Raw genomic sequence first — 19,698 nt, 5'->3', positions numbered from 1 at the left:
GGGAACAAAAGTGCGTCTTATCAAGCGAAAAATACGGTAAATGTTATCAAATGTTTAAATATTATAATTATATATTTTAAATTCATTTTCTTGAAAAATAATAATTTCAGTTTTATTTTTGGCAGATGACTGTATTAAGAGCCCCGAGGCACATCTGATATTTTCAGATTTTGCAGCAGATGATCCTGGTATTACATCCGATGCATACATAAAGGTTGATGTTATACCCGATATGTCTCCAGCCCTTCACAGCAGTAATCTATCATATGATCCTTTTCAACAGCTACTATCTTCTGATTCATTACAAACTGAAACACAAAATAAAAGTAACAGAAGTGATGTTGAATATGAAATTGCTCACACTGTGGATAAACCATTTTCATGTTCTGAATGTCGAAAATGTTTTAGAAAGAAATCAGACTTTTTTAAACATCAACGAATTCACACTGGGGAGAAGCCATTTTCATGTATCGAATGTGGGAAGTGTTTTATTCAAAAATCAGATCTTGTTAGACATCAGCGAACTCACTCTGGAGAAAAACCATTTTCATGTTCACAATGTGGGAAAAGTTTTAAAGAGAAATCACATCTTCGGAATCATAAGAAAACACACACAGGAGAGAAGCCATTTGCATGTTCAGAATGTGGGAAATGTTTTATAGAGAAATCACATCTTTTAAGACATCAAAGAAGTCACACTGGGAAGAAGCCATTTTCATGTTCTGAATGTGGGAAATATTTTACAGAGAAATCAAGTCTTGTTACACATCAGAGAATTCATACAGGAGAGAAGCCATTTTCATGTTCAGAATGTGGGAAATGTTTTAATCGGAAAACAAATCTTGTTACACATCAGAGAATTCATACAGGGGAGAAGCCGTTTTCATGTTCAGAATGTGGGAAATGTTTTACAGAGAAATCAAATCTTATTACACATCAGAAAACTCACAAAGTGGAGAATACATTTTCGTTATATTTTTAAAATGTAATATTTATTGACAAATTAAAATGCAAGTTTGTCTACAAAAGAAAATGTACACAGTTTACAAAAAAAACCCTTAATTTATTGATCGGAAATGGATGCACTTACTTTATGTATATTAAACAGCCAGCAGAAAAATTGCTGTATGGTAGGTATGTACCACTGAGCTTGCTGTTCTCAGTTGTATCATTGCCAGAAGGATTTGTTTACTGACCAACATTAAAGCTGTTATGTCTCCTATTCAGATAGACTCTAAGGTCCTGAAATTAAGAATGACTGAACAGGCTGGGTGGGATGGTTACTCCTGTACTACACCTCAGGTTTTGGACCTGCTGAGATAAAGCCCCAGGTTGGGCTATAGGGTGAGCCTTCCCATGTTATCCTGCTTGTGTGTAAAAATTGGACTATATGAATTATGCTTAAGAAAAGTACTTGTTCGATTAGAAGAAAAGCAATGGGCTTTATGTATTACTGAACAAGCAAGTTTATGTTGATTTTCAATAAACTGCACTGCTGATTGTGATCCTACTTATTTTTGTGCCTACTACTTGTTGCTAACTTTCCATTATAAACTTTAAAACTGCATCTTACAAGTGTTTTTTAGTGCCTCAGTTTTCCGTTAAAAATGACATCAACTATGTAGAGCTGCTGCTTTACATAATCGGTTGTCTAATCAAACATTCAATGCCCAGCTTGTCATATATTTTGAACAGGGTGCCCTATTAAATACCAGCCCGCAGCTGACCCAAAAGTGGTGCATTGGCTCTTCCGGATTGCCCTGGTCTGATGGCAATCGAGGTAATGGTATTTGGGGTTGATGTTAGCTGTGTAGGGTCAGCTGGCATCAAGCCCTGGTATTAGTAATGGAGAAGCGTCTATCAGACACCCCCATTACTAACAAAGTAGGTAAAAGGAAAGAAAAAAACACAAAAATAATTTATTTTAAAAAACACTCCGATTCTTTCCCTCATTACTGACGTAACTGCTCATCACGGTGATGAGCGGTAACGTCCCTGCCATCACCGCTCATCAGAGTCACCAGGTCTTGCAGGGCACAGCATGAGCTGGGAGTGCAACCTTGTGCTGCCAAAGTTTCCTAAAACAATGGAGGTTTGCCCTTTTAAAATTTAGGATTCCCATGAAAGATTTGAAATGGGGAATTCAAACTATTCACCTTACAGAAGATCCTTACCCTCCTCCAAGTTTGAATTGTGTGCCACATTCTTGAATGTTCCTTAATATCGCTCTTTAATTTCCCAAAAGTACCAAAGCTGTCAGCGAAACGTGAGAACATAATTTTTGTTCTAGATGAACAATAGCAACAGAGGAGACTCCACATAGCCAATCTAGAATGTGTCAAATGTTTGCTGCCAGGTTGTATCTGTAAAGATCTGGGAGGTTTGTGCCTCCTTCCCCCTTTGGTAGTTGAAATTTAAACAAGCTTATTCGGGTTCGTCCTGCACTACCCCAAGTAAATTTCCAAAATGTGATGTGTAAAGGGGTTCTCCACTACTTGGACAACCCCTTCTCATTCCCCTTGTTCCCCCATGGTAAAGATAAATAAGCATTTACTCACCTCCGATGTGGCCACGGTTCCAGCCCACATGACATTGTTATGACACGCGAGTCCTGCGACCAATCAATGTCGTCCTCCTTCTCAACACCTTCGGACATTTAAGCAAAAAGTCAACCCAGCGCTCACATCCCGCTCAACTGTCCAAAGGCAGGGAGACAGACGTCTGGAGCTGGTTGGTCGCAGGTCCCGCGTGTCATAACAATGCCCCATGGGCCTCGGGAATTCAGCTTCAGATATCGCTAGAAGTGCGGCCGCACCGGAAGTGAGTATAGGCTTATTTATTTTTACAGGAGCGAACAAGGGGAATGAGAAGAGGTTGTCCAAATAGTGGACAACCCCTTTAATAATCTAATATCTGATTTAAAGTTTTCATATTCGTGTTGTTATATGCTGTGGTATGTTTTTTTACATTGACACCTTTTCTTTTACCATATCATTTTACTAAACTCAATCTAACTTTTGATTTAAGCCACAATTATTCCCTTCTTCTGTGACCGAAAAATTCTTGGCAAAAGCCCCAAAAATTATAGGTTAAAACAGGTTACTGCAATGTAATGTGGTGTAGAAAAAAAAAGTCTGCACTCAGCAGTCAATGAGTTAAAGAGTTTATCCAAAGAAAAAAGAAGGTAAATTCCAGTTCTTTTAAAAATTGATCCACTTCCCATTCAAATCAATAGGAGGCGCATGTGCAGTACCGGGAGCAACCACTATCAGAAGACGGTGCAGTTTCAAAACAGCATTGTCTGCCACGTGCTGCCGCCACTGTCACCGAAACATCTGGTCTGCGGGGGTGCTGGGTGATGGACCCTGGACGATCAGATATTGATGACGTATCCTAGAGATATGCCATCAAAGTAAAAGTAGTGGACAACCCCTTTAAATGCCTAAAATGTTCTTCTGTGAAATTAAATATGCAAATTGCCTTATCAAAGAGGAAGAGAACTTTAACTCTAGAGCCACCTATTGGAAGTAGCAATCCTAAAAGTCAATATGGACACTTTAACAAGCCTTGCCAAAGAATATAAAGATTTGCACTAGATACAGTATATGGTCTGGAATGGAGCTGCTCCTGTGAGTGATGATTATATCACAAGAAAGGCTGAAGCCTTCCCACAGTGCAGAGATGTTACTTAAGCACAGCAGTACAGCAGTGTGTGTAAGGCCTCCTTCACACCACTGTGTCTTCTGTTTGTGTGGTGTTGTTTTCACACGTACCAGAGCCACGTTCACATGCATACTAGTTAAAGTCAATAGAGATCTTCGCACCTCATTGTTTTCAGATGGTTGTGAAACACCTGCCTGTCCTGATGATTCTCAAAGAGGCAAGTCAGTTTTTTTTCCCAGCAGCACAGGTGAAATACGGACTTCACGCGGATGACATCCATGTGACATCTGTGTGACGCTTATCGGAAAAAACGAATGATACTAAAATTAATGTTTTCATGATTTCATGATAAAAGATGTGCAAAACTAGAAAAATGATATATATAAATGATTGCTAGCTAGATAATAGAGAGAGGGATGGCTACATAGCTTGTATAGCTATTTAGCCGAATTAATAAATAATTTACAAAAAATGATGTAAGGTCTGTCTATCTATATATCATCTATCTATCCCTCTATCTATCTATTATCTATCTATCCCTCTATCTATCTATTATCTATCTATCTATCCCTCTATCTATCCCTCTATCGATCTATCCCTCTATCTCTCTAGCTATCCATTCATATCTATGTATCCCTCTATCTATCCCTCTATATATCTATCAATCCCTCTATCTATCTATTCCTCCCTCTATATATCCCTTTATCTCTCTAGCCATTCATCCATATCTCTCTATCCCTCCCTCTATCTATCTATTTATCCCTTTATCTCTCCATCGATATCTATCCCTCCCTCTATTGCTCTATTTATCTATCTATCTATCTATCTAGCCCTCTATCTAATCATTTTTCTGGATTTGCACATCTTTTACACATAATAAAACATTCATATCAGTATCATACGTTTTTTCCCAGTACCGGTCACACGGATGTCACATGGATGACACACACAGACACACGAATGGCCATTTGGATGTCCAAAACGGACTGTACAACATGTGCGTTTTTTTAAATGGCTGTGTGAATGGCAGGGCTGTGGATTCGGAGTCGTGGAGTCTGAGTCGGTGTTCATTTTGGTGGAGTCCTAAAATATATAATAAATCGGGTAGAGTAGTGCAATGCAGAATGTGCTGAATATTTTTTCATAGGAATTTGGGAAAGTTATGAAATGTGCTATAAATGGCTGTTCTATTCCTGATCTAAGGCTACATTCACACACAGCGTTTTTGCAGTGTTTTTTGAGGATACGTTTTTCAGCTGCAAAAGCAGATCAGCTTTTTAAAAAACCGCATTACCTGAAAGGTTTTTGAGCTCATAAATAATACTTTCAATAGCAAAAGCAGATTAGAAAAATAACGGACAATGCTTCAAACATAAGTACAATTAAACTGATGAATGAGAGTAATGAACAACAGCTAGAAGAAAATTTAGGATTCAGTATGTGTGAGATGGAGCCACAGTGCTGTTCATGTAACTGAGGAACAAACAGATATTACAACAGAAGAACAATAAAATGATACTTTAGAATTAGATGATCTTGATGAAGCTGCTTCAAAACACTTTCATATTCATCACATGCGCTGTGTTGTGCACACGCTGCAGCTGGCAATAAGAGATAGTCTGCAAGAGGGACATGCTGGAAATCTGATTGGAAAAGTGAGGAAATTGGTTATTGCCGCCAGAACCCCTAAAATTGATTCCATCTTGAAGAGATGTGCTGGGAAAGGGGCAATTGTCGATCAAGCCACTCGATGGGGCAGCACTTATTTAATGATTGAGCGATTGCTTAAACTAAAACCGTTTGTTATAGATATGGCGAACCCTCAGGTAACCCTAAATGAATGTCAATGTACACAGGTGGCTGAATCGAAGGAATCGCTTAGGCTATGTGTGCACGCTGCAGATTTACCTCGGATTTTGCCGCGGCTTTGCTGCAGAAAAAGTGTCTAACATTGCTGCAGTCATTCCCCAGCAAATCCTATGGGTTTTAAAAAATGCTGTACGCACACTGCGTTTTTTTATACCCGCGGAATTACCTGCGGATTTTCCGCTGCGGAATTAATGAGCATGTCACTTCTTTTCCGCAGGTACCTGCATTTTTTGTCATAAATAATGATAAAAATCCACGGCAAACCGCGGTAAAACCGCATGCGGATTTCATTGCGTTTTTTTTACCGCGGGTGCAGGATTCTTTAAGAGGGTCCGGATTTTCCTTAAGAAAAAGTCACTTTCTAGTGCGCACATAGCCTTAATCACCCATTTATTGTGACTAAAAAATTACAAGCTGAGGATTTAACTCCTAGCATTTTCATAAGGGAGTGAAAGAACTTGCTATTTTGCCTGTCCCAAAGAGGAGGTTTTATCGCAGATGGCATTTCTGCTTAAATGAAACAGAGGGAGACACAGCTATTGGAAAATAAAATTCTTCTGGCAGCTGTTTATGTGGACCCAAGTCATCGTATACTGCTTGATGATTAACAGCTTACTAAAGGAAAAGAAACTCTGACTGAGATAGCAGTTAGGATGAGTGGCCTACAGGACTGCCAGGTGCAAGAGGACTTGGGTCCTGACAGTGCTACTGCTGCCATATCTTCATCCTCATCAGGAGTTTAACTTTGACAAGTATTTGGATGACATGGAGCAGGCAAAGCGTTGCCACAAGGAAAATATTTCACTCTGTCTCCTATAGCAAGCAGACTGACCATATTTCAGCAAAAAATTTTCACTTGCTCTCAAAGAAATAGAAAAATTCAACCGTTCATCAAAACTGACTATGCATGAGGCAATTCCTTAAAGGCCCTGTCACACACAGAGATAAATCTGCAGCAGATCTGTGGTTGCAGTGAAATTGTGAACAATCAGTGCCAGGTTTGTGGCTGTGTACAAATGGAACAATATGTCCATGATTTCACTGCAACCACAGATCTGCCAAAGATTTATCTCTGTGTGTGACGGGGCCTTTATACCCGGAAATTGTTAGATGTGTTGCCCATGTGGTTACGGCTTTGCCTCCAACCCAAGTTAGTGTAGAGAGGTTGTTCTCTAGCCTTAAAATTATTAGGTCAGATTTGACGTCATGTATGAAGGAGGATCTGATGGAGGCAACTTTATTTCTTAGAAGAAATTAATAGACTGCACAAATGTTATTTAGTATGTTTTTGTTGAAAACTGTTTTTTGCCACTTATATAGTTTATTACATAGTGTTAATATGTAATATACAGTTAGGTCCAGAAATATTTGGACAGTGACACAAGTTTTGTTATTTTAGCTGTTTACAAAAACATGTTCAGAAATACAATTATATATATAATATAGGCTGAAAGTGCACACTCCCAGCTGCAATATGAGAGTTTTCACATCCAAATCGGAGAAAGGGTTTAGGAATCATAGCTCTGTAATGCATAGCCTCCTCTTTTTCAAGGGACCAAAAGTAATTGGACAAGGGACTCTAAGGGCTGCAATTAACTCTGAAGGCGTCTCCCTCGTTAACCTGTAATCAATGAAGTAGTTAAAAGGTCTGGGGTTGATTACAGGTGTGTGGTTTTGCATTTGGAAGTTGTTGCTGTGACCAGACAACATGCGGTCTAAGGAACTCTCAATTGAGGTGAAACAGAACATCCTGAGGCTGAAAAAAAAGAAAAAATCCATCAGAGAATTAGCAGACATGCTTGGAGTAGCAAAATCAACAGTCGGGTACATTCTGAGAAAAAAGGAATTGACTGGTGAGCTTGGGAACTCAAAAAGGCCTGGGCGTCCACGGATGACAACAGTGGTGGATGATCGCCGCATACTTTCTTTGGTGAAGAAGAACCCGTTCACAACATCAACTGAAGTCCAGAACACTCTCAGTGAAGTAGGTGTATCTGTCTCTAAGTCAACAGTAAAGAGAAGACTCCATGAAAGTAAATACAAAGGGTTCACATCTAGATGCAAACCATTCATCAATTCCAAAAATAGACAGGCCAGAGTTACATTTGCTGAAAAACACCTCATGAAGCCAGCTCAGTTCTGGAAAAGTATTCTATGGACAGATGAGACAAAGATCAACCTGTACCAGAATGATGGGAAGAAAAAAGTTTGGAGAAGAAAGGGAACGGCACATGATCCAAGGCACACCACATCCTCTGTAAAACATGGTGGAGGCAACGTGATGGCATGGGCATGCATGGCTTTCAATGGCACTGGGTCACTTGTGTTTATTGATGACATAACAGCAGACAAGAGTAGCCGGATGAATTCTGAAGTGTACCGGGATATACTTTCAGCCCAGATTCAGCCAAATGCCGCAAAGTTGATCGGACGGCGCTTCATAGTACAGATGGACAATGACCCCAAGCAAACAGCCAAAGCTACCCAGGAGTTCATGAGTGCAAAAAAGTGGAACATTCTGCAATGGTCAAGTCAATCACCAGATCTTAACCCAATTGAGCATGCATTTCACTTGCTCAAATCCAGACTTAAGACGGAAAGACCCACAAACAAGCAAGACCTGAAGCCTGCGGCTGTAAAGGCCTGGTAAAGCATTAAGAAGGAGGAAACCCAGCGTTTGGTGATGTCCATGGGTTCCAGACTTAAGGCAGTGATTGCCTCCAAAGGATTCGCAACAAAATATTGAAAATAAAAATATTTTGTTTGGGTTTGGTTTATTTGTCCAATTACTTTTGACCTCCTAAAATGTGGAGTGTTTGTAAAGAAATGTGTACAATTCCTACAATTTCTATCAGATATTTTTGATCAAACCTTCAAATTAAACGTTACAATCTGCACTTGAATTCTGTTGTAGAGGTTTCATTTCAAATCCAATGTGGTGGCATGCAGAGCCCAACTCGCGAAAATTGTGTCACTGTCCAAATATTTCTGGACCTAACTGTATAATATGTAATATCTAATATATAAAGCTGAGTGTTTGTGTGTTTGTGTGTATGTATGTATGTATGTATGTGTGTATGTATGTGTGTATGTATGTCCGCTAAAGGAATCCGCACCGTCGCATTTACAATCACAAAATTTTGCACAGATGCCTCATGTGACTCAGGGAACGTCATAGACTTGTTTTGAGAAGAAAATGTAACCCCGCGCTTTACAGTTACTCTCCAAAAAACCTGCCTCCATTAAACTGAATGGAGCTGCGACCTACAGGCTGTTAATAAGAGCTATGATTGGTTACTATAGGAACAAAGGACATTCAAAGTATAAGAAGCTTATGTGTGAGGTAATATGATGTCGGTGGAGAGACAGACATAGACAGACACAGGCTGAGAGACAGAGTCAGACAGGCACAGACAGAGAAAGAGACACACAGGGAAAGACACAAAAAAAAAACCAGACACAAGGGGAAAGAGACAGACATAGGCAAAGAGACTGAGAAAGAGACACAGTTACTATTCCGGGCAATGACCAGGTACTATAGCTAGTATGTAATATCATACCTCCCAACTGTCCCAGATTCTGCAAGACTACCCTGATTTTAGAGGTGTGTTCTGCAGTCCTGCATCTCACAGCTGATGTCCTGGCTCTGGATTATCAGGGCGGCTGGAACTTGAACCCATGCGCTCATGGTTCCATAGGCAGCAGCTCTACCACTGAGCCACTACCTGTATTGAAAAGCATAGGAAGATTTGGTAATCTTGACCTCTGTATTGCAAGTGAGAAACCAAAAGCAGATTATTCAGCTGCAAAGATGGATGGATAGAGGGATAGATGATAGAGGGATGGATGATTGATAGAGGGATGGATGATTGATAGAGGGATGGATGATTGATAGAGGGATGGATGGATGGATGGATGATAGAGAGATGGATGATAGAGGGATATATAGATACATGATAGATAATAGATAGCTACATACATTATATATAGATAGATAGATAGATAAATGATACATGATAGAGCTATAATAGATAGATAATAGATAGAGGGATAGATACATAAGATAGATAGACAGATAGATGATACATAGATAGATAAATACTGCATCTCTTTGTAGTTGAAGGAAAGAGTCAGATTCATTTGTTGCTATAAAACTACTATAAAGAAATAAGAAAAAAAAATACAAACACAATTTTTTTTTTATTTTCACTACCTTGGATTCAAACCAGCAACTTTCAAACATGTGTCCAGCAGCCTTCTAGCTTTTCTACCTGGTCTAAGCTGTTGAGCCACTGGGAATTGATGATGTGAGAGGGAGGATTTTATATGAATAAACCTACAATACAGAGCAGCAGCTCTATGTCCTGTGTTCTACAGGGAGAGGAAAAGAGATTTTTTTTTCTTCTAATAAAATTACTAAAAATAATTAAAAAAAATAGAATAATGTAATTTTATTAAACTTATTAACAGTGATCAGTGAACAGTGATCAGATTATTTAAGGGACTCGGTAAATGGCGGGACAAAAAATGGCGCAATTTATTTATTTTTTTTCTTTATTAAAACCCATAAAAATATAATAAAAATGTATCACTGAGGCCGTGTTCACACGTAGCGTAAATGCTGCGTTTTTTTCTGCAGGTGTCCGCACCACGAGCGCAATAACAATCTCCTCAGATTCTTGCATGTTTGCGGTATTTTTTATGAATTGTCTCCCTTATTTGATACGTGTTTGTTGCAGATGTGAATCCTGAAGCTTATAAAGAAAAAAAACACCAAATCCGCACAGTTCAGCGGCGTCTTTAGACGCAAAAGGGGCGGAGATTTCAGGACGTCTCATCCACTTTGCTTGGACAATTAGTCCGTGTTCACATGTAGTGTAAATGCTGCATTTTTTCTGCTGTTTTTTTGCACATTTATTCTGCTGTGTTTAAATGTCCAAGCAATGTGGATGTGATTCCATGAAATAATATCGCTGAACTCTGCGTTTTGTTTTGTTTTTTTTCTCTGGAGGTTTCTATGTGGAGCTTAATAAAATGCAGGAAAAAGCTTCTCTACACAAAACACTTAAAAACGCCTGAACCAAAAACGCATTAAATTATGGAGAAAAGGCATAAAAAATGCAGCAAAAATAGAATGACCAGAGAAGATTGTTATTGTGTAGTTTGGTGCAGACAGCGGCAGAAACAAAAAGAAACAGAATTTATGCAACATGTGAACACGGCTTTATAGGCACAAATAAGCAACATGTCATATAGTGACACATATAAATATAAGAAAATTCTGGCTGCTATGACTATGAATGAACAGGCATCTGCTGAATGACCCTTACTGCCAAATGGGTGTGGCTAGGGATGTGGTCAAAATTTACCGCACCGCATACTTTGTCCCTCTTTCCTTTCTTCAAAAGTTGGGAGGTATGTGTAATATATGTAATCTATATTACATATTGTATTACATATTTACAATTTATTACAGTTTTTTTTGTTTTAAAAGTTGTATTCCAATTAATATATTTTATGTTCTATCTAAATATCGTGATTATTGTATCATAAAATGATTAAATGTCTGATGTTCACATTGTACTACGATACATTTTTCACTTAAATATAAGCAATATATGTCAGAGTTGGGGTCGGAGTCCATACAAGGGAAATTGAGGAGTCGGAGTCACAGGTATGGCTACCAACTCCACAGCCCTGGTGAATGGGGCCTGACCCAAGGAAACACTGCACATCTGCAAAACCCTAATACTGTATAGCTCCTCCCCTCCATGTGACATCATCACAGGTCCTGGAAGCACAGAGCAGCCATATATCCAGTGTGCGGCTCTGCAGGAGGAGGTATGTGGAGATTCCCCATTACTGGGAGCAAGGGGCATTAACCCCTTCAGTGCAGAGCCTTCTTAGAGACCCCATTCTACGATCCAGTAGATTTGTTTCCCTGTCTTCTGAGGTAGACGCCTCCCAGCTATGAAAGACTGGACAAATATTGCACAGTGTGATGCCCCATTGTGCCCCCTTCACACTGCTTAGAATAGTGATTTGGACAATAAGTAAAATCCTACCCTCGTCCCGTTCCCACACTGAACCAAGCACAATGTAAAGGCCCTGTCATACACAGAGATAAATCTGTGGCAGATCTGTGGCAGATCTGTGGCAGATCTGTGGCAGATCTGTGGCAGATCTGTGGCAGATCTGTGGCAGATCTGTGGCAGATCTGTGGCAGATCTGTGGCAGATCTGTGGCAGATCTGTGGCAGATCTGTGGCAGATCTGTGGCAGATCTGTGGCAGATCTGTGGTAGATCTGTGGTAGATCTGTGGTAGATCTGTGGTAGATCTGTGGTAGATCTGTGGTTGCAGTGAAATTGTGGACAATCAGTGCCAGGTTTGTGGCTGTGTACAAATGGAACAATATGTCCATGATTTCACTGCAACCACAGATCTGCCAAAGATTTACCTCTGCGTGTAAAGTGGCCTTAACTGGATAGAGGGAGAACTTGTCCAAAATGACACATCCCCCTAGTAATCACAAAATTACCAATGGGTTAAATCAAGTTTTTACGTTAACTGCGATTTTTAAACATTTTTTTTTTTTTTTTTTTTATGTCTCGTCATGATCTATGTTACAAAATAATGTCTTTTCTCAGGCCGAATTGGCATGCCAAAAAAAAAATCGCAGATCTGCACTGCCCCATAGTACAACATTGGAGTGAGTGCTATTCTATAAAATATCGTCCGAGTTATATGCTGATGTGAGTGAGCCCTAACAAAGTAAAACATTAAAAATATATATATATATTGATAAATTTATATACAGTGTGTCCACCCATATCCTGTCCACCTCCATTAACTTGAGAACGGCAGCATCTATAGGCATAGAAGTGGTGTCTAGGTATAGTAAAGTATCCATGCACTACGCAATGAAACCACCTATAGCGCCACCTGGTGGAAAACAACGAGATAGAGAAAACGAGATAGAGATAGAGAAAAAAAGATAGAGATAGATAGAGAAAAAAAGTGAATTAAAAAATTGTAGGTCATCATCAATTCAATACGAATCGACACATTGCATACAGAAATGCTATGATATGAAATCCATTACCCCCCAAAACATTAAATGCTGGTCACGCATATGGCGCTCATTTAACTTTCATGCTCAAAGTGGCCACCGTCAGTTGCGATGCACATCTGGACTCTGGACAGCATACTGTATTTTGCTGCACGTTGTGCAATATGGTAGGTGACACATTTACACAAGCATCTGTGATACGTCGTCGTAGGTCCTGCAATGTTGGTGGAGGGGTCGCATACACCTGCTGTTTGATGTGACCTCACAGAAAGAAGTCCAATGGGGTCAGGTCAGGTGAGCATGGAGGCCACTCCATGCAGCCACCATACCCAATGACTTGTAGGAAGGTGTCCATGAGGTATCGCTTCACGTCCGCAGCCTTGTGAGTTTTACACGTTCTAATCATAGCATTTCTGTATGCAATGTGTCAATTCGTATTGAATTGATGATGCCCTACAACTTTGTAATTCACTTTTTTCCTCTATCTTGTTCCGTTTTTGAGATAAAAATGCTAACTTCGTTGTTTTCCACCAGGTGGCGTTATAGGTGGTTTCATTGCGTAGCGCATGGATACTTTACTATACCTAGACACCACTTCTATTCCTATAGCTGCTGCCGTTCTCAAGTTAATACATAAGGATAAGGCTGCACATCAAACTTAGATAATAGTATAATGCCATAAGCATACCGAAAAATATTGAAGCATACAATGAAAAATGCCACTTGCTATCTTGAAAGTGTGAACAATGAAATGCATACCTGCCATGAATATTAGGAGAAAGGAGATATTTAGCAATCGCATTGATCAATGTAACTGAGCCCCAAAACCTCGTCAAGGTATATCTCTATATTGGGGTCCCTAGCTCTATGACCTTAACTGTGTGTCATCTCATTGCAATTAAAAACTGCTGTGTGTGGAGAGAGGGTAACCAAGGACTTGCTTATATAGGAGATGGAAAAAAACATGGCCGAAAGAATCGGAGCTGTGTTCACACTCAGAAAAAAACTTCATAATACTAAATAGGATAACTGAAGTGAGCACTAATATATATTATGAGTGCAAGCCATCTCCTATATAAGCAAGTCCTTGGTTACCCCTCTCCACACACAGCAGTTTTTAATTGCAATGAGATGACACACAGTTAGGGTCATAGAGCTAGGGACCCCAATATAGAGATATACCTTGACGAGGTTTTGGGGCTCAGTTACATTGATCAATGCGATTGCTAAATATCTCCTTTCTCTTAATATTCATGGCAGGTATGCATTTCATTATTCACACTTTCAAGGTAGCAAGTGGCATTTTTCATTGTATGCTTCAATATTTTTCGGTATGCTTATAGCATTATTTCTATTATCTAACTTTGATGTGCAGCCTTATCCTTATGTATCATGTATTTTTTTGGCTTGCACTCATAATACATATTAGTGCTCACTTCATTTATCCTATTTAGTTTTCTCAAGTTAATGGTGGTGGACAGGATATGGGTGGACACACTGTATATAATACAAAACAAAGAAACCCCCACATATTTCGTATTGTTACATCCGCTCAAGTCCCATCTATTATAATAATAATATTCACTTATATAGTGCCAGAAATTCCACAGCGCTTTAAATACATCAGGAACACTGTCCCCTTCGGGGCTCACAATCGTTCGGTGCCTCTTTGGAGTGTGGGAGGAAACCAGACAACCTGGAGGAAATCCCACCCAAACACAGGGAGACCATAGAGACTCCTTGCAGATGTTGTCCTTGGTGGGATTCAAACCCAGGACCCCAACACTGCAATTCAATAGAGCTAACCACTGAGCCCAAATATAAAATTATTAAACCCTTTTAGTAAACACCAGAATGATAAAAAAAATCTAAATTCCAGACTTCTGTTTTTTTGGCTGCTGCAACTCTACAGTAAAATGCAATAAAAGGCGATCAAAACATTGTATGTACCCCAAAATGGTATCAATAAAAATGATAGCTCAGACAGCAGGAAAAAAGAACCTACACAGCCCCATTGGCCAAAAATTGAAAACGTTACAGCTTTCAGAAAATGCCAATTTTTCGCCACTTAAATAGTAATAAAAAAGCATATTTGGTGCCTGTAATACGAGTAGAACTGAACTGGAGAATCATATTACAAGGTAATTTTTACTGCATAGTGAACATGGTGAATAAAAAAAACCCCATTGTGGAATTTATTTTTTTTTGTAATTTTGCCACTGTTGGATTTTTTTCCAGCTTCCTAGTCGATAAGGCGTTGGTTTTCCCAGACTTGTCCCACTCACCACTTTCATTTCATGGTATTCATTTTGGCAGCTCAACGTTATAAAATTCTGTGAAGCACCTGGAATTTCAAAGGTGCTCACCAAACATCTAGGTAAATTCCTTGACGTGTCTAGATTCCAAAATGGGGTCACTTGTGGGGAGCTCTACTGTTTAGGTACATAAGGGGCTCTCCAAACATGATATGGCATCCGCTAAATATTCCTGCTGCCAATAAAAGTGGAAAAAATTTGATCAAAAAGTCGTATATGAATAAAAATGATATCATCTTTTCCAGCATAAAACAAGCTGCCATGCAGCTTCTTCAGTGAAAAACTAAAAAAAAAAAAGTATAGCTCTCAGAATACAGCAATGCAAAAACTTTTTTTTCTATAAAATTGTTTTTATGGTATAAAAGTGTCAAAACATAAAAATAACTATATAAATGTGGTATCGCTGTAATCGTTCTGACCCGAAGAATAAAGCTATCTTATCACTTTTAGGAGAAAGTGAATAGCGTAAAAAAGCAAAAAACAATTCCTGAATTGCTGTTTCTTCATGATTCTGCCTCACAAAAAGCGGAATAGAAAGCGATAAAAAAATATTATGTGCCTCAAAATGGTACCAATGAAAACTCCAACCCATCCCAAAAAAACAAGCACTTAAATGATTGTCAGCAGAAAAATAAAAAACACTATAGCCTTCAAAATATGATGATGCAAAAAAATCTCATTTTGTAAAAAAGCGTTTTTAGTGTGATAGCCATCAAAAATAACAAAAACTATATAAACCAGATATCGCTGTAATTATACTGACCGGAGGAATAAACCTCCTCTATCACTTATATTGCAAGGTGAACGGTGTAAAAAAATTTGATTTGTTTATTCTGCCTCCCAAAGATTGTATTACGGAATGGCTGATATTTATCCTGCATTTTACGCTGAGCGCTTACACCGGGAATTTGGTGTAAAGGGTACTTTACACGCTGCGATCTCGCTAGCAAGATCGCAAGCGATCGTACCCGCCCCCGTCGGTTGTGCGGCACGGGCAACTCGCTGCCCGTGGCGCACAACATTGCTTACCCCATCACACGCACCTGCCCTGCGACGTCGCTCTGGCCGACGATCCGCTTCCTTTCTAAGGGGGCAGTTCGTGCGGCGTCATAGCGACGTCACACGGCAGCCGTCCAATAGAAGCGGAGGGGCGGAGATGAGTGGGACGTAACATCCCGCCCACCTCCTTCCTTCCGAATTTCCGGTGGAGGCAGGTAAGGAGATGTTCGTCGCTCCTGCGGTGTCACACACAGCGAACAACGACGACGAACGACGAACAACATCGCTAATAAGCAGAGAACGATTTTTAGTTTCATGACGACCTCTCCTCGGCAAACGATTTTGACCGCTTTTGTGATCGTTTAAGGTCGCTCGTACTTGTCACACACTGCGATATTGTTAATAACGCCGGATGTGCTTCACAAACACCATGACCCCGACAATAATTCATTAACGATATCACAGCGTGTAAAGCCCCCTTAAGTCTCAGAAAAATGTAATTCAAACAAAATTCCCAACTGGAAATGCACTGTAATGAGGCGGAAGATGTCACTTTGAACTCCCGTTTGTCCTGCGGTCTGGCGGTGTCCATTTTTTTATGCATCTTTTTAGATGTGCACAAAAGTGTAGACATCAACACTTTTCTTCACCTTTGAAAAGTCGGACACTGCAGAACAGAGGCCAAACAGATTCCAGAGTAACTCTGTTGCCTCATTAATGAATGGATCCGTCAGGGGTTTCACCTGAATCACGTATTTTGGAGATGTAGATGGAGACCCCGAAGTAAATGCTCAGCACAGAGCACAGGATAAACGTGAACTGATCCAAAATGTTCTGTACACTATTTGCCACTAAATAGCATTAAATTCAACACACAAAAACAAAAGTCTCCACTCAGGTCTGTCATGTCTTAACGGAAATATAGGGGGCTTCCTTGTTACTGATATCACAAACGCTCTGGAAAAACGCTATGGCTGGGAGCAAAAAAGTCTAGCAAAATCTGCGCTCCCAAATCCAAATGCCCCCTTCCCTTCTGAGCCCCACAATGTGCCTAAACCACAGTTACCGTCCACATGTTTGGCATTGTGGTAGTAAGATAAGCCTGCTTAATTTACGGGGTGCAGGTTACCAGAAGCACGAGCTGGGCACAATATAAGGGCACTACAATGTACTGGGCACGACAAAGGCTTATTTACAATTGGCAATTCTTCAACATTCATTGTGTTTGACTCCATGGGTGTTTTTCACAGACTAAGGCTAGTTTCACACTTTCGCTATTTTGACGCAAACGGAATCCGTCACTAATGTAGTACAGTTCATTTATTTACAGTGGAAGCGCGTTACTATGGCGCGTGTGTGTGTCGTGTAGTACCCGCTTGTGTCCACACGATGTCGCGCTTCCACTGTAAATAAATGAACTGTACTACATTAGTGACGAATTCCGTTTGCGTCAAAATAGCGCAAGTGTGAGTGAGCCCTAAATCATCCCTAAACCTAGAGATGAATTCACAGAGGGGTGTAATTTCCAAAATGTGGTCCCTTGAGGGGATTTCTGTTGTCCTGGCTCTGCAAATGGAGTCTGCAAACTATTCTAGAAAAATGTGTGCTCCAAAAATAAAATGGCACTCCTTCACTCCCAAGCCCTGTGGCACTGTACAATCACATGTGGGGTATTGCTACGTTCAGGAGAAATTGTGTAATATATTATGGGGCTTTTTTTTACCTATTCCCTTTGTGAAAATTGAAAATCTTGGGTTGAAACAGCAGTTTAGTTCTAAAAATGTAATTATTTTTTTCTTCAGCGCCCAATAATATAACATTTTGACACACCTGTAGGGTCACTATGATGACTGCACCCCTAAAAAAATTCATTGAGGGATATAGTTTGTAAAATGGAGTCACTTGGAGGGGTTCTGCTGTTCTGGCATTTCAGGGCCTCTGCCAATTTGACATAGCACCTGTAAACCATCCCAACTAAATATGAACTCCAATATGGCCCTTCCACCCTTATGAGCTTTGAACTATTCCTCAAAAGTAGTTTTTGACTATATGTGGGGTGTGCATTTGCGGCATTTTTTTGCCAGGAGATGCAGATTTGGTGCAGAAATGTCTGCAACCAAATACTCAATGTGCACACAGTGCCTAATCCGGAATTGAGTTCAATGACTTCACATGAGGTGAGGTCACTGAGTTCAATGAGTTCAACTGAGGTCAGTTCACCTCAGGTCACACCTGGGGTATCGTGGGAACCCCAGCTGTGACCTCAGGTGAAGTAATTGAACTCAATACCGGATTAGGCAATGTGTGCACTTGAGTATTTGGGTGCAGACATTTCTTCACCAAATGTACATCTACTTGCAAAAACCACACCAAAACTGCATGCGTTTTGATGCAGTTTTGGTGGTTTTTTTGTCAGGAGATGCATATTTGGTGCAGAAATGTCTGCACCCAAATATTCAATGTGCACACATTGAATTCAATGCCGAATTACTGGATTATGCAATGACTTCACTTGAGGTGAGGTCACTGAGTTCACCTCAAGTCATACAATCATAAAATATTAGCGTTGGAATGGACCTCCTGGGTCATCTAGTCCAACCCCCTGCTCAAAGCAGGATTCACTAAATCATCCCAGACACATGTCTGTCCAACCTCTCTTTAAAGACTTCCATTGAAGGAGAACTCACAACCTCTCGTGGCAGCCTGTTCCACTCGTTGATCACCTTCACTGTCAAAAAGTTTTTTCTAATATCTAATCTGTCTCCTCCCCATCAGTTTCATCCCATTGCTTCTAGTCTTTCTTTGTGAAAATGAGACTAAAACTGATCCCTCAACAGTGTGACAGCCTTTAAGATATTTGTAGACAGCGATTAGGTCTCCTCTCAGTCTTCTCTTTTGCAAGCTAAACAATCCTAAATCCTGTAACCATTCGTCATAGGACATGGTTTGCAGACCAGTCACCATTCTGGTCACTCTTCTCTGAACTTGCTCCAGTTTGTTGATGTCTTTTTTAAAATGTGGTGCCCAGAACTGGACACAATATTCCAGATGAGGTCAGACCAAAGAGGAGTAAAGGGGGATAATGACTTCACGTAATCTAGACTGTATGCTTCTGTTAATACATCCTAGAATGCTGTTTGTCTTTTTTGCTGCTGCATCACACTTTTGACTCATGTTCAGTCTGTGATCTAGTAGTATACCTAAGTCTTTTTCACACATGCTGTTGGATAGCTCTATTCCTCCCATGCTGTATATACTCTTTTCATTATTCTTGCCAAGATGTATGACTTTGCATTTCTCCCTGTTAAAATACATTCAGGTCAATTCACCTGAGGTCACAGCTTGGGTACCATGGGAACCTCAGCTGTGATGTCAAATGAACTTACTGACTTCTCTGCTTTCACAGCTGTGGCTCCCTCAGTGTGTCCCTGACATTGCAGTGATCAGTCACATTTTCTAATGTGACTGTGCACTGCAACCTCAGATGTAGCAGGGCTGGGATCATCGTGACACGTCGTGGTGGGGATTATGTCGGCCCTGTAGGGGTGTTTTTTGGTTTAATAAATTGGAGAAAGAGGGTGATGTGTTTTTTTTTAATAAAGGATTATTCTCAGTGTTTTGTAATTATTTCATTTGACTTACATGATTAAAAATGGGGGAGTCCCATAGACTCCTCCCCATTACTGACCTTGGGCTGGATGACAGCTGTAATTTTTTTTTACAAATCACAGCTGTCATTAACCCCTTATAATACTCCAATTCCCACCACACTAGGGCAATCG

The 19,698-nt window shown here is 40.0% G+C and overlaps 1 protein-coding gene across 1 annotated transcript in view; it reads left to right on the top strand.

Moving 5' to 3' along the window:
• LOC142312829 (uncharacterized) overlaps window positions 1-19,698 on the top strand; it is a 177,211-nt gene that overhangs the window by 7,808 nt on the left and 149,705 nt on the right. The window contains 1 exon segment of the mRNA XM_075351815.1: window positions 126-935. Within this exon segment, the coding sequence (XP_075207930.1) occupies window positions 126-935 (810 nt within the window).

The sequence above is a fragment of the Anomaloglossus baeobatrachus genome, chromosome 5 (genome assembly GCF_048569485.1).
Source record: "Anomaloglossus baeobatrachus isolate aAnoBae1 chromosome 5, aAnoBae1.hap1, whole genome shotgun sequence".
Classification (NCBI taxonomy): Eukaryota; Metazoa; Chordata; class Amphibia; order Anura; family Aromobatidae; genus Anomaloglossus; species Anomaloglossus baeobatrachus.
This window is presented reverse-complemented; position numbering and strand designations above follow the sequence as displayed.